A 19,307-nucleotide genomic window follows, 5' to 3' on the forward strand; every position below is an offset into this window, starting at 1 on the left:
TCTACATAAGAGAAACTACTAAGGAGAACATCCATGAACTAGAATATTGCTCTAAGATCTTCGGCTTAAACTCCTAACCTTAGGGTTAGGGGCCTTGGTTTTGGAGGATTTGTTCGGTTGACTGGGCGGCTGTTACTAGTTTTAAGATTGGAATTATGGACAACGGTGGTTGGAAGACTGTTCGGAAAAATAACCAACGCAGGACTCACACCAAAGGTTCGATTTGGACGGATAGAAGAGGGAAGGGGAGCTGTATAGAAGATGCGGTGACTAGTTTTTTCATAACGGAATTTCCGGAAGAATTATGCGCAAAGGATCTGTTTGAAATCTTCAAGGGCTATGGATTGGTGTTTGAAGTGGCAATACCGCCAAAAAGGGATAAGAATGGTAGGAGATATGGTTTTGCGAGATTTAGGAAGGTGAACAATGAGAAGGAGCTAGCTATGAAACTAGACAATATTTTCATACGAGGAAGGAAATTATACGCTAACATACCAAGGTTTAGCAGGGAGAAAAGGGTTTTCGATAAGGTTGCAAATGGGGGGGGGGGGGGGGGTGCAAGAGTGGAAACACATGAAAAGATTAATCATACCAGTACAATCACTAAGGAGTTGTGGCCGAAGTATAATAAACAAGGAGGAAGATCTTATGCTAATGTTGTTTTAGAGAAGGAGAAGCTCTGCGAGAGAAGTGTTGGTGGTGTTGGAGGTAGAAGTAATGGCACAGTAAATGCAAGGAAAGAACTAGGATGGGAGAAGAAGGATAAGAAACCAAAGTTTGCACATCTACAATTCAATGTTGACGCTGCGGATCTGAAGCGGTTTGAAATGGCTTACGTTGGGGTTGTTGAGAATCCGGGAATGACGTTCAATATCTAAGAAGCATTTCACTCTGAGGGATATTTTAGAGCCAAGGTTACACCATTGGGTGCTAACCTGTGTTTACTTGAAAAACAGGAGGAAGGTGAAATCAAGGCCCTGGTGGAAGAAGCTAAAGATTGGATTGGACAATGGTTTTCGGATATACATCCTTGGACCCCAGAAGATGTTGATAATGAAAGGCTCACATGGGTGAGGTGTTATGGATTACCATGTCACGCTTGGTGTCCTAAATTCTTTGAGTTTATTTCTGGTTTTGTGGGCACTTATGTTTGTTCAGATGAAGAAACTATGAAGCACAAAAGAATGGATGTTGCCCGTTTTATGATTAGAACGAAATCGGCATTGGTGCTTAATGAGACTTTTAATCTGGAGGTGAATGAGCATGTGCATGGGATTAAATTGGTTGAGGATATGCACGGACCAAAGCGACTTATGGTGCCATAAGATAACAAGAAGGAAGAGGATTCAGGGGGGTCGTTGGAAGAAGATAACGAGGATGACGGTGGCGCGTGGCGCTCGAATGAATCTAAGGGTAGCAGGGAGGAGGAAGACAAAGAGGATACAAAGAACTTTTGGGCTGACCTATCAACTCAAGCAGAAGGTGGTACGGAGCATAGCTGCTCTGGAGGCGTTGATGGTACGTTGGTGGCGGAAAGTATGCACGAGTGCATGGGAAAAGAAGATTTGGTGGGTGTACGTGATTTTGCAGAGGTCTTGGAATTTGGAATAGGAAAAGAAATCGTGTTGGGAAAGTCAACATTAATTAAGGATGGTGATGAGGCTTGTAACCGCCTAAAGTCAAAATCAATTGGGGCTAGAGAATGTGGGACCCAAAAGAATGAGGATGGGGTTTTCGTATTGGGCCTTGAGCAGGAGTCTGATCCAATTTCTTGCACTTTTGTGGGCCACAATGGCCTAGTGGGTAGTATTAGAAGTAATAGAAAGAAGGCACTTATGGATATATATGAATCGGTTAAAATACCGTATGCACCGTCATATTTTACAGCACTACTTCATGCCCAAATTAACCCTAGTTCGAGTATTGGCTGCAAACAACATAATCAAGGTACCTCCAATCAAGAAGAAGATGTCGGTGGTGACATTATCAGGAGGGCGGAATACTCTAGCAGATCTGGAAATTCTATCTCTGATTCTTGTGTGAACAGAGTCAATTAGAGAATCTAGAAAGTAGTGGATAGCGTCCCCAAGAAGGTGTGGCATTCCATTAAGAAGCTGGGCATTGAGGGAGAAGAAGATGATGAAGTTTTCGAAGGGCTCATACGAAATTTGGAGAGGAAAGAACAGAATCTGGGAAAAGGCGCGAGGGAGTTGACAATTAAGGAACCATGTTAATTGGGACCTTTAATGTCTGAGGGTGTGGCAATTCTATGAAAAGACGAAGAATTGGCCAGATTATCAGGAGGAATAACCCTGACGTGATGTTTATTCAAGAAACGAAGATAGTGAAGATGTCTGAAGGGGTGGTTTCTGGGGTGTGGGGAAATAAGGAGTTTGATTGGTCTGTAGGAAATGCGGTAGGAAGATCTGGGGGAATTCTTACAATTTGGAAGAAAGAAGCAATTCAACCTGTATTCAGTTTTGCAGGCAGTGGATTTCTAGGAATCAAAGCGATTGTAAAAGGTCAGGTTATATACTTTATAAATATATACTCTTCTTGTAGGCTCTCTGAAAAGAGATTGATGTGGAAGGAACTGTTAGATTGGAAACAAAAATCGGAGAAGGGTGAATGGGTGATTGGTGGCGATTTTAATGCCATAAAGAGTAGACAGGAGAGATGGGGCAAGGCAAACTTTAATGATAGGGGAGCTATGGTGGAATTTGGGGAGTTTATAGATAATATGGAAGTGGTTGATATTCAGGTCATTGGCAATCTTTTTTCCTGGATTAAACCTAATGGGAAAGCTTGCAGTAGGCTGGATAGAATTTTATTGAGTGAAGACCTGTTAGATCAATGGGGAGTAGTGGCTCAAGAGATGGGGTTGAGGGATATTTCGGATCACAAACCGGTTTGGTTGAAAATAGGAAGAAAGGACTGGGGGCCTAAAGCTTTTAAGGTGAATAGATGCTGGTATGATCATAAAGAATTTTAAAACTTTGTGAAGTATGAGTGGGATAATTTAAATGTTAAAGGTAGCAAGATGTTTATTTTCAAGGAAAAGTTAAAGTTACTGAGAGGGAGACTGAATTGGTGGAATAAGAACACCTTTGGGTGGATTGATACTAGGATTGACAAGGATGTTGTAGATATGAACAAGCTGGAGGACTGTTTGGCGCAGATAGGGGAGAACGAAGTTGTTGAGGTTAATAAGAAAAGAAGTATAAACCAGGAGGCGGTGTGGAAAAACTTATACTTGAAGGAGAGCATTTTAAGGCAGAAGTCAAGGTACAAATGGCTGCAGGAGGGTGATAACAATTCTAAATTTTTTCACAACATCATGAAAGCAAGAAAAAGAAGAAACTCAATCATTGTGGCAAAAAATAAAGATGGAATGATTGTGGAATCAGTGGCAGAGGTGAAAGGTGTTGTTAGAAATCATTTTGAGAAGAGATTTAAAAGGTGTGACAATCCAAAACCGTTTTTTAGTTCTATCCCTTTTAACCAGCTAACACATGAGGAGGCTGTTGAGCTTGAAGTGGAGTTTACAGAAGAGGAAATTAGAGGTGTTGTTTTTGAGGGTGATGGAGATAAAAGCCCTGGGCCAGACGGATTCAATTTGGAGTTTTTCAGGAATTCTTGGGACATTATAGGAGAAGAGGTTGTGGAGTGTATTAAAGTGTTTCATAAAGGAGGTAAGCTTCCTAAGGCAGTGACTGCAGCATTCCTGGTGCTTATTCCCAAATATGATAATCCACAAAGTCTAGAGGAGTTTAGACCTATTTGTCTCATTGGAGGTATGCTCAAAATTATATCAAAACTGCTAGCTGGTAGACTTAGGAAGGTCATTGGAAGATTGATTTCGAGTAATCAAACGGAATTTATACCGGGAAGACAGATTTTGGACGGAGTGTTGGTTACGAACGAAATAATTGATTATGCTAAGAGATATAATAGAGAGTGTTTAATTTGTAAGGTGGACTTCTCCCAAGCCTACGATTGTGTAGATTGGCAGTACTTGAGGCTTATGTTAAATCGTATGGGTTTTGGAGGCCGCTGGATGAAATGGATGGAATCCGTGGTGTTTACGAGTAGCATGGCTATTTTGGTGAACGGCAGTCTGACTGTGGATTTTACTGTTTCTAAAGGACTAAGGCAAGGAGATCCACTTTCTCCCTACTTGTTCACAATTGTTGCTGAAGGGCTGGCAGGGATGGTGCGTTTTGCTTCAGATGCAGGTTTGTATAAAGGATTTAATATGAATGGTGTAGCTGAATATAAATTGCTCCAGTTCGCGGATGATACGATACTGTTTGGTGAAGGCAACTGGCAGAATCTGTGGTGTTTAAAGGCGTTGTTTAGGGGATTCGAACTGGTGTCGGGACTCAAAATTAACCTTGATAAGACCAAGCTGTATGCGGTTGGTTGTGATACTGATTTTCTGAATGCTGCAGCTGTGTTTTTAGGCTGCAAGGTGGATAAATTCCCTTTTAAGTTTTTAGGAGTTTTTGTTGGCGGAAACCATAGAAGAATTAGCTTTTGGAATCCGGTAATTAAAGGCATGAAAGCAAGGTTAGCTGGTTGGAAAGGAAAGCTCCTTTCCATAGGGGGCAGAGTGACTCTTTTAAACAGTGTGATTTCTAATTTACCGAGTTATCAATGGTCTTTCTTTAAGATGCCTGCCAAAGTGTCTAAGACCATTATAGAAATCCAAAGGAACTTTTTGTGGCAAGGGGCTGTGGATAAAAAGAGCGTGGCATGGGTGAAATGGGCTTCTGTTTGTAAGTCAAAGGCTGAAGTTGGGTTGGGGGTGAAAGATGTTGTTTGTTTTAATAAGGCCTTATTAGCTAAGTGGGCTTGGAGAATGATTGTGGGTGAGAGAGCTATTTGGAGTGAGTTATTAAGGGCACGTTATGGAGAGGTGAGGGATAGGCTCATGAATTTCGAAGAGATTGTTGATGATCAAAAGGACTTTTTATGGTGGAGGGACTTAGTGGAATTGTGTGGTAATGCAAGAGGTTTAATCCATAATGTGGTAATTAAAATAGGAGAAGGTAATATGGCGCGGTTTTGGAACTCACATTGGCTAGGAAGAACATATTTGTCCGAACTATTTCCGGCTTTGTATATGGAATCTGTGTTTAAAAATGCTGTTGTGCAAGAGGTGGGCTATTGGAATAATGGTAGGTGGTGTTGGAACGTCCCTAGTGCGCAAGAGGTACTCGGTCAGCTTGCAACAGTGGAACTTACTGAGTTGAAATATTTGCTTGAGGAGGTTATGGTGCATGATAGTGTTGATGACGTTGTTGTCTGGCCGTTTGATGTGTCGAAACGGTATACGGTTCGTTCGGGTTACTGTTTGTTACAACAACAACTTGTAGAGGGGGAGCTGGAAGCAGGCACCAAGCAGGGGCTGGAATTCATTTGGGCTGCTAAGGTACCTTCTAAACTCAAAATTTTTTGCTGGAGAGTAATCCTTGACAGGTGTTGAAGCGGTAAAGCGGCAAGCAACAAAAGTTTTGGAAGTATTTATTCGGGAATTTATCGTCTCCACAGGGACTAGTGCATTGAACTGCCGTTCAACCGTTTCCATAGGTATGAGTTTGGATTGAATTTGTTAAAGATAAAAAATGGAAAAGTAAATATTAACACAAAAAGAATTCATTCTTTAGAGAGAAGAAACTATCAAGTATTGCATATAATCTACTCTTCACAAACTTAAACTTATTGACCGAATATACTCAACTTGCAACCTATCAATATTACCACATGTCAACAACACAACCCACAATATTATCTACGTGACGATCTCTCAGACACCTAAACAACACATGAGAAATCCGAGCTTCCCGTAAATGTCGATCTCTCAGACAAACACGACCACTCAGACGCATTAAGCACTGACACTAAGTGATTATCAACCTAATCCATCTCTGCAATTAAGTTAATAGAAAATCATCCTAGATAAGCATTAGAGGTCTACATCTCTATAGCAACTCAAACACATAGCAACAAAGCAACAATCTAAGACAATAATCCATAAAAATATGAAAGCAAGCTTTATATAACATAATAGTCAACAAATATATATGAGATCAAAGTATATACATAACAAAACTCACAAAAGAAACTACAAAGAGAAGAAATGGAGAAAAACCCAAAAATCTCCCGGTTTGTCGGCTCCGATTAATGAAGGATTCAACCCCGGATCATCCATTTGACAGCTCCAATGTGTTTTCTAGCATCATTCCACTCTAAAAATGCTATTGGATGGATTGGAGCTCTAAAATATCCAACCATACCTCCAAAAATGTGATTTTTCTACCTTAAAACACGTTTCTGCCGACACTGCTTCGCCCGGCGACTAAAATGGTTCGCCCGGCGACTCCAGACAGCAAGTTGGCACATTTTAGGGTCGGTTGGGCTCGCCCGGCGAGTCCTTTTTTCGCCCGGCGAGACACACCAGTACAACAAAAAGTTCTGCATTGTTTCGGCCATAACTCGAGAACCGTAACTCCGATTTGCGTCCGGTTCGAAGCGTTGGAAAGCTTATTCCATGCTCTATTCAATAATGAATGAATATCAACTAAATTGATGATTTATTTTTATTTGATTTTGAGATTTATTCGATGATTCGTTGGTTCCGTCGCTCAAAATTGCGCGTTTTGAAGCCGTGTCTTTGGCACTTTATTGCTCGTGCTCCAAAAGCGACTCAATATCTACAATATGAATAGAAAACTATCAAATGGTATATAAATGAATAAAAACTCAATTAAATCCTATTTATACATATTTATACAAAAAGCGGGGAATTATTCAGAGAATATAATACAAAAGAATCGATAAGTGCCACAAAACAATAGTAAAAATAATGAATTTCTGGCAATCAACAACAGGTTACCAACAAGGAATCAGCTTGTTCGACGGGGAATTATTGAAAATAACCATGAGGCTCTATGTGTGTTTTGCGGCTTGGCTGTTGAAGAACCGAAACATATTTTTATCCAATGCCCCAAACTGTGCCTTATGTGGAGAAACATTAGGTTGTGGCTGGACATTGATGCTCAGGGAGTAGCAGAATGCTGTGACCAATTTCGTGTGGGTGTTGCTGTTATGGAAGGGAAGTTTAAAAGCAATAGGGCTGCAGCCATTTGAATGACTATTTGGTGGTGTATTTGGAAGGCTAGAAACAATATCATATTTAACAATGCGGTTCTGGATTGTGACGAACTATTCTATTCAATTGTTTGGTTTTCATGGTGGTGGCTTGCTATTGAAGCCAAAGATAGGATTAATAGTAACTTTTATGAGTGGTTTAAAAATCCATCTTTATGTATGTAAAGCTAGTTGGTTAGTTCTGTTTTATTTTCAGGTTTTTTCCTGCTTCCTCTTGTAAAGGTTGAGTACCCTTTGTACTCTCTTTAATATAAGAGTCTCTTATGAAAAAAATATATATAAATAGTATAACCCCATTAAACCAAGACCCTCAATTGCAACAAATCCTGGCTAACAGACAAACAGCAGCTGCTACAGCAAACATCAAGTCTCTTGGCTAAGTGGTATCAAACACAAGCTAAAGATGGATTAGAATTCGTCAATACCTACAAAAGAAAATACAAAAATGTTAAATAAGAACAAAAAGTAGCTATAACTAATAAACACTGCAAATTCAGAAGAAACATTTTTATGTGACGCCAATACCATTGGGCGTCTAATCAAAGACCAATTTCGAGAAACCTCCATACAAACTCAATATATCACTCTTCTTATTACAAGATGTAACACTATCAATCAATATTACATTAAGAAATTTCAATGCAAATAACTTACTCTATTACAAACACCTACTAATGATCCACTCGGGAGGTGGCCAGAACAACTTCAAATAATCTGGATAATCAGACAAAAGCGAATTCTGCCGTTGGTCCAAGTGAAAAATACTCATATCGTTATTGTTAAAATGAATCACAAAATTCCCTTTGTCAAAACCCAAATCCAAAGCAGAAGCAGTGAACGAATGACATTGCCCAAAAAACACAACTGTATCCCCTAAATTTGCCAATCTCAACCACTTTTTCTCTTTCTGGTCAACCCTAAACACATCAATCCTTAGATCTCCACGATGATGATATCCTTGTTTGTGAACTAGCAATAACTCAGACTCATATTCCACCATAATTTTAATGTCACCATAGAGATAACCACCATACACTGGCTCAGCCACCAAATGAACGCTCAAATTTGATCCGATCATCACAGTCCGGCCGGTTCCGTCTGCCAGACAAGGCCGGCCTTTAAAAATGCAAATATCATGGTAGAAATGTGCCTCATTGGGGATCTGTTTCCAACTATCGTCTCCATGACGGAGCATCACCATCTCCCCGGAGTACCCTTGTGTGACAATATCCAGAATCTCTTCCCCTTGAAACGTGGCAACAGAACCCATAAACTCTTCCCCATGAAAGACGGCAACAGGGGTAGACAAATCATACATCTGTGCGATATCGAAGACAGAGAGTTGACTGATGTCTAGCACACTCGAATCATAAGGTATATTAAGACTGTTACGTGAAAGGGGGTGCCATAGGTTGAACTTTCCGGATGAAGTTGGACTGATTCTGACCAACCAAGGGCGGTATAGAGTTTGTTGGTTTGGTGTTGTGGGCGGTTTGAGGATAAAGATGTTGTGTTTGTCGAGTTTGTGGATATCAGAATCCCTGGAGTAAATAGAAGAACTACTGGAGTCAGGGAATTGCGGAAGATAGAAGGGAAAAGGGTTGTAAGGTTTTGGTATAGAAAATCTCCACGTGGAACAGACAGAACGAAAGCGAATGCGGTAGAATTCACTGTTGAGTTTTTCAGATATTAATTGCAGGAGTTCCTTTGGAAGCATAGTCCAATCTGCCATTGATTTTTTGTGGAAAGGTTTGGTGGTGAGACTGACTGTAGAAATAGTATGCAACTCAGAGAATATGCCATCCATTAGGGTTAGGGCTGAGATTACATGTAAACTAGTGTTTTTTTATATAGTAGTTGGATAAACTCTAATTATTTTTTTTACTGATTTTAATAAATAAGAAATATATGAATCAAAAGAAGAAATCATATGGTTTATATTATGAAAGTTTGGATTGAGGTAAGAATTTGAAAAATGAAACACATATGGGATCTTGATTTTGGGAATCAGGTAAATGAATCCATATTCGTGATTTAAGATTCACTTGATATTTTTTTACCTCAAATATTATTTTTATATGAAAAAAATATTTTTTAGTAAGAATGATTATATATAATTTTATCATTGATTTTTTTTTAAAATTATATTAAAAATAAAGAAATTATTCAGAAATATGAGAATTTATATTATAATTTTATTTAAATGTTTTAGTTCTATTATTATAATATTAACAGTTTGCCTCAAGAATTTAAATTTTTTTTTTTAGAAGGCAAGAAATTATATATAACGGGAGAACTAAGGGGGTTCTTCAACCCGAATACACCAAGAGGCTAGAAAGTCGAAAAAGAAAATTACATACCAATTACCATTACGAGAAAAAATACACCGGCTCCTTACAAAACTCGTAAAAAGAATAATTGGGGTGTGTAATATTCCCACAAAAAGACCACTTCCACACCAAAAGCTTAATATTCCAAACGGTATCGTTGACGTTCCAAGAGTCATTCCGGAAACAAACTCCATTCCTAACCAACCAAATAGCCCAAGTAGTAGCTAGCCACACAACACCCAATTTCCTATCTTTCACCATATTCACATTAAAAAATGAGTGTCATTCCATAAATAACGAAAAACACTCTTCAAAAAACCTATCCCCTTTACCAACCCAAACCGCTATTTCATGCCATATCTTCTTCACCACCCCACAACTAAAAAAAAGATGATTCAAGTTTTCCAAAAAATTACCACAAAATGTACATAAAGAATTCTCTAAAAGGAGAACAATACCTCTAATCACCAATAAGTCCTTTGTTGGAAGTCTATTGCGGAAAAGCCTCCACCCAAAAGCTTTTATCTTAGACGAAACTTCCATCTTCCAAATCAAACTAAAAACGCCATCATGGACATTAGGGGGGGGTGAGGAACCCGAATAGAATCGTAAAACGAAGACACCGAAAACTAATGTGTGGCTTACAAAAATCTTTTATATATATATATATATATATATATATATATATATATATATATATTATTTTTTTTAATAAGCAATGGAATTAAGAGAGCAAAAGGGATGCTCCTCCCCAATACAAGAAGGTTACAACGAAAAACACAATAAAGGTTGAGTGTTCCAACCGAAAAAATTACAAACCGGCACCTTCTTATAGAAAGAACCTAACCAATGCCACGACGAAATAGTAATCTCCGACATACACTCTATGAAACTAAAGGACTCATCTTTGAATATAATGGCATTGCGCTTGTTCCACAAAGCCTAAATCGTTGCAAGCCAAACAACCGACAAGATAGCTTTCTTGGAGAGACAATTAATCTTCTCACAATTAAAGAAGAAATCAACAAACTCATCAAAAGACAAAATGTCCCCAACTCCAAGCCACATATAAACTCGGCGCCAAACTCTAATCGAAACAACACAATTCTAAAAAAGATGATCCCGAGATTCTTCCTCCTTCGAACAAAAAACACAAAAAGAATCCCTACCCTCCATCAAAATACCACGTCTCATTAAATGATCACGAGTAGCTATACGGTTGTGAATAAATCTCCAAGCAAAGAAAAGAATTTTAGAGGGAACCTTAACTTTCCAAAGATGAGAGAGAGCACGAACTCTATCCGCAGCCACCACCTCACCCGACAGCTTGCTATTGAGGAAGACGTAGCAAGACTTAACCAGAAAAATACCATCCAACTCCTCTTGCCAATAGAACAAATCTGACTCAGCCTGCTGAAGTACAAAAGGCCGGTGAAGCTGTTTCAGGTGACAAAGAGACCGCCGAATAGCAGCGCTGCCAGCTGCTGAGCCGATCGCTGCCGCCTCCTCAGAGCCAGCTCCCTGCGGCTCCTCCCTGCCCCTGTGACTCTCAACCACAGCCGCGGATTGGCTAACCCCTTCTCCATCGTTCGCAGCCAGCCTGAAAGCTATACTGTCCTCCTGGAACAGCTCTAGCAGAGCCCAATTCAACCCATTGTTGACCAAAAAACCTGCAGAAAAAATACTGGAGAGGTGGTTGTTAGCCAAAGAAAACAGAGTCGGAAATTCCTCCATCAACGACCGCTGCCCAGACCAATTAGCATACCAAAACGGCGTTGAAACTCCATTGCCAACAATAACTCGAACAACACTAGTAAAGTTTTCCAGAAGAAGCTTTTCATAGTTGTCCGAGATGATTAAATCTCTCCACCACACCGAGTCGTTTTTATGCACCACCGATGAATCTCCAACCAAAACCTTAAGCTTTATGTTACCATACCTTGCAACCAAAAGATCTCTCCACACCGCATCTTTTTCCGTTAAAATTCTCCATTTCCATTTGCTAAGCAAAGCCACATTCATAATTTCAAGATTTTTTACTCCCAACCCTCCTTCTTCTCGAGACTTACACACCGTATCCCAACTAACCCAACAAATAGAACGTTTGAGATCTCCGCCTCCCCAAAGGAACTTGCGTTGAATCGAACACATCTCTTGTAACACCTTCCTAGGAGCCTTATAAAAAGAAAGCGTGTAGATTGGTAAGGCATTAATGACCGAGTTGATGAGAACAACCCTCCCCGCCATGTTAAGATTGGTACCTTTCCACACCGATAATTTCTTCTTAAACAAAGCTATAAGATCTTTCCACATAGACAATTTCCTCGGGTTATCTCCTACCTTAACACCTAGAAATTTAAAAGGTAACATCCCTACCTTACAAGATAAAAAGCTCGCCGCGGCTTCCATGAACCAATTTCCCGTGCTAACCCCATACAAATTACTCTTATGAAAGTTTATCCGCATACCCGACATCATCTCGAAGCCTCTAAAAATTGACTTTAGACTCCAAAGATTAGGTAGATCACACTCGGCAAAAATTAATGTGTCGTCCGCGAATTGGAGCAAATCCACCTCCTTATTACCATTAATCTTGAAACCACGGAAATCTCCCAATAGTTTAGCTTTTTCCATGAGCGCCGAAAGAACTTCCATCACCACCACAAACACAAATGGGGACAAAGGATCCCCTTGACGGGGACCTTTCTCCACTACAAAATCTTGCGTTACACTCCCATTAACAAGAATAGACGTCGAATTGGTGAATAAGCTACCTTCCATCCATCTTCTCCATCTCTCACCAAACCCCATCCTTTTAAAGACATATCTCACAAAGTTCCAACTTACTCTATCATAAGCCTTCTCAAAGTCCACCTTCAAAACCATGCAACCACGCCTCTCTCTTTTAGCCATGTCTAACACCTCATTAGCAACAAGCACTCCATCCGATATATTTCTTCCCGGGATAAAAGCCGTTTGATTGCTCGATACCAACTTTCCCACCACTCTTCTAAGTCTATTAGCCAACAATTTAGCCAATATCTTATACAAACTACCCACCAAACAAATCGGACGATACTCCTTCAAAGCTTGGGGATTCTTGATTTTTGGAACAAGGGTAATAAAAGAAGAAGTACAAGCTTTGGTTAATCTCCCTTTTTCATGGAAATCCCTAAAGCACTTGAACACATCCTCCTTCACAATCTCCCAATTTAACTTAAAGAAATCCAACGAATAACCATCCGGCCCGGGGCTTTTATCACCATCACAAGACCAAACCGCCTCCTTAATCTCATTTTCGGAAAAAACTCTCTCCAACCACACCACATCACTTTCCTCCAACCTCCTAAACCTAAGACCTTCCGGAACCGGTCTATCAAAGTCTTCCTCTTTGAAAAAAATTTGGAAATAGCCTCGAATCTCCTCTTTGATGTTATCCACACCTTCGAATCTACCCCCCACACCTTCCAAAGAGGAGATAGAATTCCGTCTTTGTCTCTCTTTCAAGGAATTGTGAAAAAATCTAGAATTCCTATCACCCTCCTTCAACCAAAGATTACGCGACTTGAGTCTAAGCATACTTTCTTTAACTTGCATACCATTCCAAAGATTAACCGACGTATTCCTTCTAGCATTAACCGCCTCCACATTGTTGCCACCCATGTTATCCTCTATCTCCTTATCCAAAATATTAATACCATCCTTAGCCTCCTCCATCTTGAGATCAACCCACACAAAGACCTCCTTATTCCACCCTTTGAGTTTCTCTTTAAGGCTCTTCAATTTCTCATAAAGCACAAAATCTCCCCTCCCCTTAACAACCAACCTTTTCCATTCCATCTCCACAAAAGCCTTGAAACCTTCGTGTTTAAACCAAGCATTATTAAACCTAAAAGGTTTTGGACCCCAATCAAGATACCCCACACCTAATCGTATAGGACAATGGTCCGAAAAATCTCTTTTATCGATCCTTTGATCACAAACCTCCCACTCCTCGATAAGCTTATTAGATAAAAGGAATCTATCTAATCTACTAATAGCTTTACCATTATCTTTGAACCAAGTAAATTTACCTCCAACATAATTTAAATCAATCAACTCCATTTGATTCACAAACCAATTAAACTCCTCCATACCTTTAACATTCCCACCGACTCCCTCACCCACTCTTTCTTCCTTACTCAAAACTTCATTGAAATCACCAACCACACACCATTCCTCCCCACCTCTAGATCTTTTTAAGGAAAGAATAGAATTCCAAGTAATGAGCCTATCCGCTCTATTACACGCCGCATAAACATTAACCAAATTATAACCTACACCCTTCCAATCAATGTTAATCCCCACATACCCTTTGCCCACAAAGCTATAATTTAAAGAAAGCATACCTCTCCTCCACAAAATCACCATACCCCCCGCCGCTCCTACTGAGTTACAAGCAGTCCATTCGACCTCCTTTGAACCCCAAAAATCACGCGCATTGCTCTCGACAAAAGTTGATATCTTAGTCTCTTGAAGAAAGAAAATATCTGTCTTGTTGGAGTGAATAAGATAACTGACTCTCTTCCTCTTGGAAGATAAACCCCCTCCCCTTATGTTGTAAGAAAGCAGATTCATGGAACCGCGGTTAGCTTCTCCTTCTCACCCATGACCCCCTCCTTATCTCTTAATTCTAAAGCATTGATAATATTGACTGCTTCGAAATTCTTCTTAGAGCTCACAACTCCCAATTCAGAAATAGATTTCCACACCCTACTGCCAATCAGAGAATTCCCACGAAGCCTCTCATTGCATCGGCCAATGTCAGAATCTCCAAAGAAGCTAGAAGAAAGAAACTCACCGGAAGAGATTGAGTCCTCCGCCATACTCGCGCTGGAGCCTCCATCCTTCCTATCCTTCGATGTTGCCTTTCTGGGAGCGATACATGCGAAATAAGAGGGTGCCGCTGCAACTTCTTCCCCCAAATCAGCCACCTTCTTAATCTTCAACGGCTTTTTCTTGGTCTGACTAGGAGAGTGTTTTTTTGATTTAGTCATCCAATCTCCACAAGCCTTGTCAAAAGAAAAAGGCCCACCAAAGTCCTCTTGGCCCAACTCTTCACAAGCTAAAACTGGCCCAATATACTCAGAAGATTGACCACTAGCTTTATTGACTTTTGAAGGCCCCACTAAAGAAAAGTCTTTGTCAATCGAGTCTCCTACTCTGCTAAAGTCCTCACAGTACACTTCATCAATTAATTCCTTGGACAAATCAATCTCGGGAGAGACAATACAAACCCTATCAGAAGAGTCAAAAACCACCTTTTTCTTGGTAGACAGATTCTTATACCTTTTAGGTGAAAGGAACCTGCCTGAACCTAGAAAACTTTCTGCCACAGAGATACTAGCTTCATCCTTCCCATCGCCGCTTCCAGACTTCAAGGACACGAACTCCGCCTCACTCTCCTCCCCATTGTTCCCCACCACAACCTCTTCCTCCTCCGCCTGAGACGACACAGAACCTTCGTCGTCCCTAACCCTCACCACCGGAAACTTTGGATTCATCCACCCACACTCTTCCAGCACCAACACCGAGAAAAACGCACCTTCTATTTCCACATTTATACATTCATTCACCCTACCAAAGTGTCCAGTACTGATGCAAATACGGGCCACGTCCATTCTGGATTTAAGAGTTGTGCCTTCATCACATTTGATGAAGCGACCAAAGAGATCAGCTAACCTCTTGAAAAAAATCTCTCCCCATACGTAACAAGGAACTCCAGTGATCTTGATCCATATCAACCTTTCGTTGTCAACATCAGAAGGATTCCAAGGTTGAATACTACTAAACCAAAGCTGCCACCATTCTTTCCTTACCTTAATGAATTCCTCAATCTCACCCTCAATCAAGTCCTCCAACAGACAGAGATTAGGCCCCAGATAAGTTACTCTGATAGAAAAGATACCTTCTTCCAGGAAAAGCCTTTTGATATCGACAACAGCACCCGGTTCTTTGATGACGCCAGTAAAAGCTTTGAAGTACTGGTTAGAGGCTTCCTCACTAGGTTGAAAGGATATAGATTTTGACACCGCAACAGAATCCCTCAAAGACTTCTTATTTTGTAGCACATCTGCGAAAGATCTATTCTGACCACAAGCATCCACCACGTTGCTATGCCTGAAACCCCTCTTCTCACCGACTAATTGGCCCTTGCATTCCCTTCTATCCTGTTGAACTAAGGCAGGCTGCTTAAACACTGTTCTATTGAATCTCGTCAAATTGACATGCAATTTCCTACCATCGAGGAACAAATTATCAAGTTTGATCTCAAGAGTATTAACATCCTTCACATTAGCAAACCGTGCGAAACCGTATCTCCTGCCGTATCTATCCTTCTTAGGTGGAATGACAAACTCCACCATGTTTCCATAGGCTTTGAACTCATAGAACAAGTCCAGAGCTTTCCAACGAGCACCGAACTCGGACACGAAGAAGGAAGTTACAGAATCTTCTTCCCTAATCTCCTTAAACCCCTTACCGCCGTCTGCAATATCCCACCTAGGTTGCACCCTCCTGCTATGATCCACCTTCCTCCACACCCCTACCCCGTTAGAACCTTTAGCAGCCATGCAAAACATCCTTGAGAAACTCAAAGGACAAGAACCCAGATTCTAGAGAGAAGGCAGAGAACAAAAAGCATTTCTCTCTCTCTCTCTCTCTATATATATATATATATATATATTAACTTGAGTTGAGTTCATTTCCAAAGTAAGCAAGGGATTTGACCTTCATGTTGTTCTCATATCGCTACGCCAAAATTGGCTTTTAGCAGCACACCTACGAAAGCGCTTTTAGGCAAAAGCGCTTTCATAGGTTTCGCTAAAAGAAAAAGGAAAAAAAACGCAAAAAAAAACGCTTTGGTAGGGTGGGGTACGAGAGCGCTTTTGAAAAGCGCTTTGGTAGGGTGGGGTATGAGAGCGCTTTTGAAAAGCGCTTTGGTAGGGTGGGCAACTGTTTTGAAAAGCGCTTTTAACAAAAACACGCTATCTTTTCTCTCTCTCGTAACCCTATTTCTCTTCATCAATCTCTGAAGAACCGCTCTCTCTAATCTCCGACTCTCTTCCCTTCAATCACATTCGTATCTCTTACATTCCACCACCTCCGGCCTCTTTCGTCCTATAACTGCATGATTCCATCGTCTTTCACAAAACCCAAAACACATACTCAATCATCTCTTCCAGATCTACAAAAACCATACTCCATGTGATGCGAAAAAAGGGGATGAGAAGAAATCAATCGTACAAGAGATTGTATATTGAATCCCAAATCCCATGGGAATGATTGTATATTGATTGGTTTTCTGCTCCATTATGATTTCTTTTGATTTAGGGTTTCAGATTTGGGGTTCTGATTTGGGATTTTTTATATTAGGTGCTTATTTGAGATTGATGGTACATAAAATTTCTTCAATAACTTGTAGAGATTTTGAGTTGATATGTGTTGTTGGTTGAATTGCAGGACAAGGTGTTCCTGATTGATTTGGTTGTGTTATGCATCCTCCTTTGACATTGAACAAACACCTTACGTGCGTCGAAGTGAGTGTTTTTTTATATATTTTATAGTTTTTAATGTTTAGTTATTTGTTATTAGAATTATTTATGCTTTCACTGTTAATCATAATGTGATTGTTGGGCTATCTACTGTTATTCTTAACTTGTAGTGTTTTTGGAGGTTTTCTATTGTCATAACCTATGTTGTGTTTGAAAGCCATAGCATGATTAATTTCAAAACTCCCGAACATTGCATATTTAGCTGTTGAAGGAGATCTCTTAGTGAAGTTGTGTATGTCATTTACTTATTTTGTGTTGAACCCAATCTTGAGAAATTTAAAATTAATTAGTTGGACTGCTATTAGCCCTTATCAAACTTTTTACATGCAGCTTTCTTCTTGTGGCTCAACAGAAGGATGATCTATGCCTTTGGTTTTAAGGAACACGCCGATCCTCTTCTATGTGGAGATTATAAGGAGGTTAGTTAATTTTATACATGATTTGTCTTTTTATTAGGAATAAGATGCAACTTCTATGTTAAGCAATGATGAAAAAGCTGTGTAGAACCAACTTGCATAGTCAGGGTAAGCATGTACCCATGTTGACATCTAGTGGAGCCTTTCCAAGTTAACTTTAAACAAGGAGTTCAAATACTAGTTATGATCCACAAATGGTGCATAGGCTGCCAATATTGTTTACTTTGATTCATTATATTTTTAGTAAGTTTTCTTTTACCAATATATTTTCATATTTTTCAATATTTATTTATTTAAAACTTTACCTTAAATATTTAATCATATACTTAAACTTTGACGGAGACAAATGCCCTAAATATTCTTAACGGTATTATTAAATCAAGTAGTAATACTTTATTGGTACGTTAAAATTGTATGGTACATTTTTTTTATAAATGATTATACTCTAGAGTGTTATATGTTACTTACATTCTTATTAATTTTGATAGTTCTTAATTTTCTATATGAGACATGTCTTAATTTTCTGTATATAATCATACACTCATTCCTCCTCTGCACGCAACTATGAGATTTTTTTAAAGTTTTAGCAGAGTCAATTATTAAACATTACTACAAATATACAAATTAATTGAGGTAGTATTTGTAATTTTTAAAATATTTAACATTATAGTTTTGTTTAATCTAAATAGTCAAGTCCACCTACATGGCTAAGACTTATTACTGTTTTTGGTTTTTGTTTTTACTAGTTGGTTTCTTTTTGATTCTGACTTATTCATGAAATTTAAGCTTATAATTGCAGTTTACATTTTTATTTAAGGGAATTTTTATTTGGTTGAAGTATGTTCCTTCTAAAATCTTTAGAACGGATAATGAACCTTTTAAGATTGAATTTTCTTAGATTTCATGATAATCTGCTTTCCTCGTGATGACTCTAATATGTTCTTGATTTTAAACAGCAATGCAGGGTTTTGCACAAAAGGATGCCTAAACAATGAAGAGTGAAAAGTTGTTTCAATCTCAAGGAAGTCCTAAACAATGCAGGGTTTTGCACCATTTTTAGTGTGTATAATATATGAGGTGTGGCTCCAACTATTTGTAACTATTTAATGCTAAAGTTGTACACCTACTGCTTAGTCTATCGATTTAGTTGCTTAGATCTGATTTACTTAATGTTATGATGTAATATGAATTGGTTTAGTTGTTTTGGTTTAGAAATATGTATATATGTATTTTGATTTACATTAATGGTATATAATATAATGATTTTTTTTGTATATAATCGAATATCGATTATAATGGTATATATATAATGTGATGGTGTAAGAATCAGGTTTAGAAATGATAAATTATAGTTTCATGAAAAAATACTGCCAAAAAATGGTAAGTTACAGGTTCTGAAATATTGCTGCCAAAAGTGAAGGTTTAGAAATAATAAAAAAATTATAAAAATAATAGACACCTACGAAAGCGCTTTTCCAGAAAAGCGCTTTCGTAGGGCTACTTTAAAAAGAAAAAAAGCATTCTAAAGTAGGCCTACCAAAGCGCTTTTTCAGCAAAAGCGCTCTTATAGGGGGGTCTACCAGAGCGCTTTTTCCAGAAAAGCGCTCTTATAGGGGGGTCTACCAGAGCGCTTTCAGAAGCGCTTTTGTTACCTACGCCAGCGCTGGTTTTCACAGCGCTTTTAAGCGCTTTTAAAGCCCAAAAAAGCGCTTTTAAAGCCCACGCGTGTTGTAGTGTATCAAGTATCCTTGGTCTCCTTTTTTGTTCATCATGGTAATCAAAATTTATGGATGTAT

At 39.2% G+C, this 19,307-nt stretch overlaps 1 protein-coding gene across 1 annotated transcript; it reads right to left on the reverse strand.

Moving 5' to 3' along the window:
* Positions 1 to 7,831: 7,831 nt before the first annotated feature.
* LOC131635680 (F-box protein SKIP23-like) lies at positions 7,832 to 8,905 on the reverse strand. Its single transcript, XM_058906318.1, has one exon. The coding sequence runs from the start codon at positions 8,903 to 8,905 to the stop codon at positions 7,832 to 7,834; it is 1,074 nt and encodes a 357-aa protein (XP_058762301.1).
* Positions 8,906 to 19,307: the final 10,402 nt, after the last annotated feature.

This window comes from Vicia villosa, unplaced genomic scaffold (genome assembly GCF_029867415.1).
Source record: "Vicia villosa cultivar HV-30 ecotype Madison, WI unplaced genomic scaffold, Vvil1.0 ctg.001531F_1_1, whole genome shotgun sequence".
In the NCBI taxonomy this organism is placed as follows: Eukaryota; Viridiplantae; Streptophyta; class Magnoliopsida; order Fabales; family Fabaceae; genus Vicia; species Vicia villosa.

Excerpts from the sequence above, each read along its gene's own strand:
- LOC131635680 (XM_058906318.1), bottom strand. The coding sequence starts at position 8,905 with ATGGCAGATTGGACTATGCTTCCAAAGGAACTCCTGCAATTAATATCT.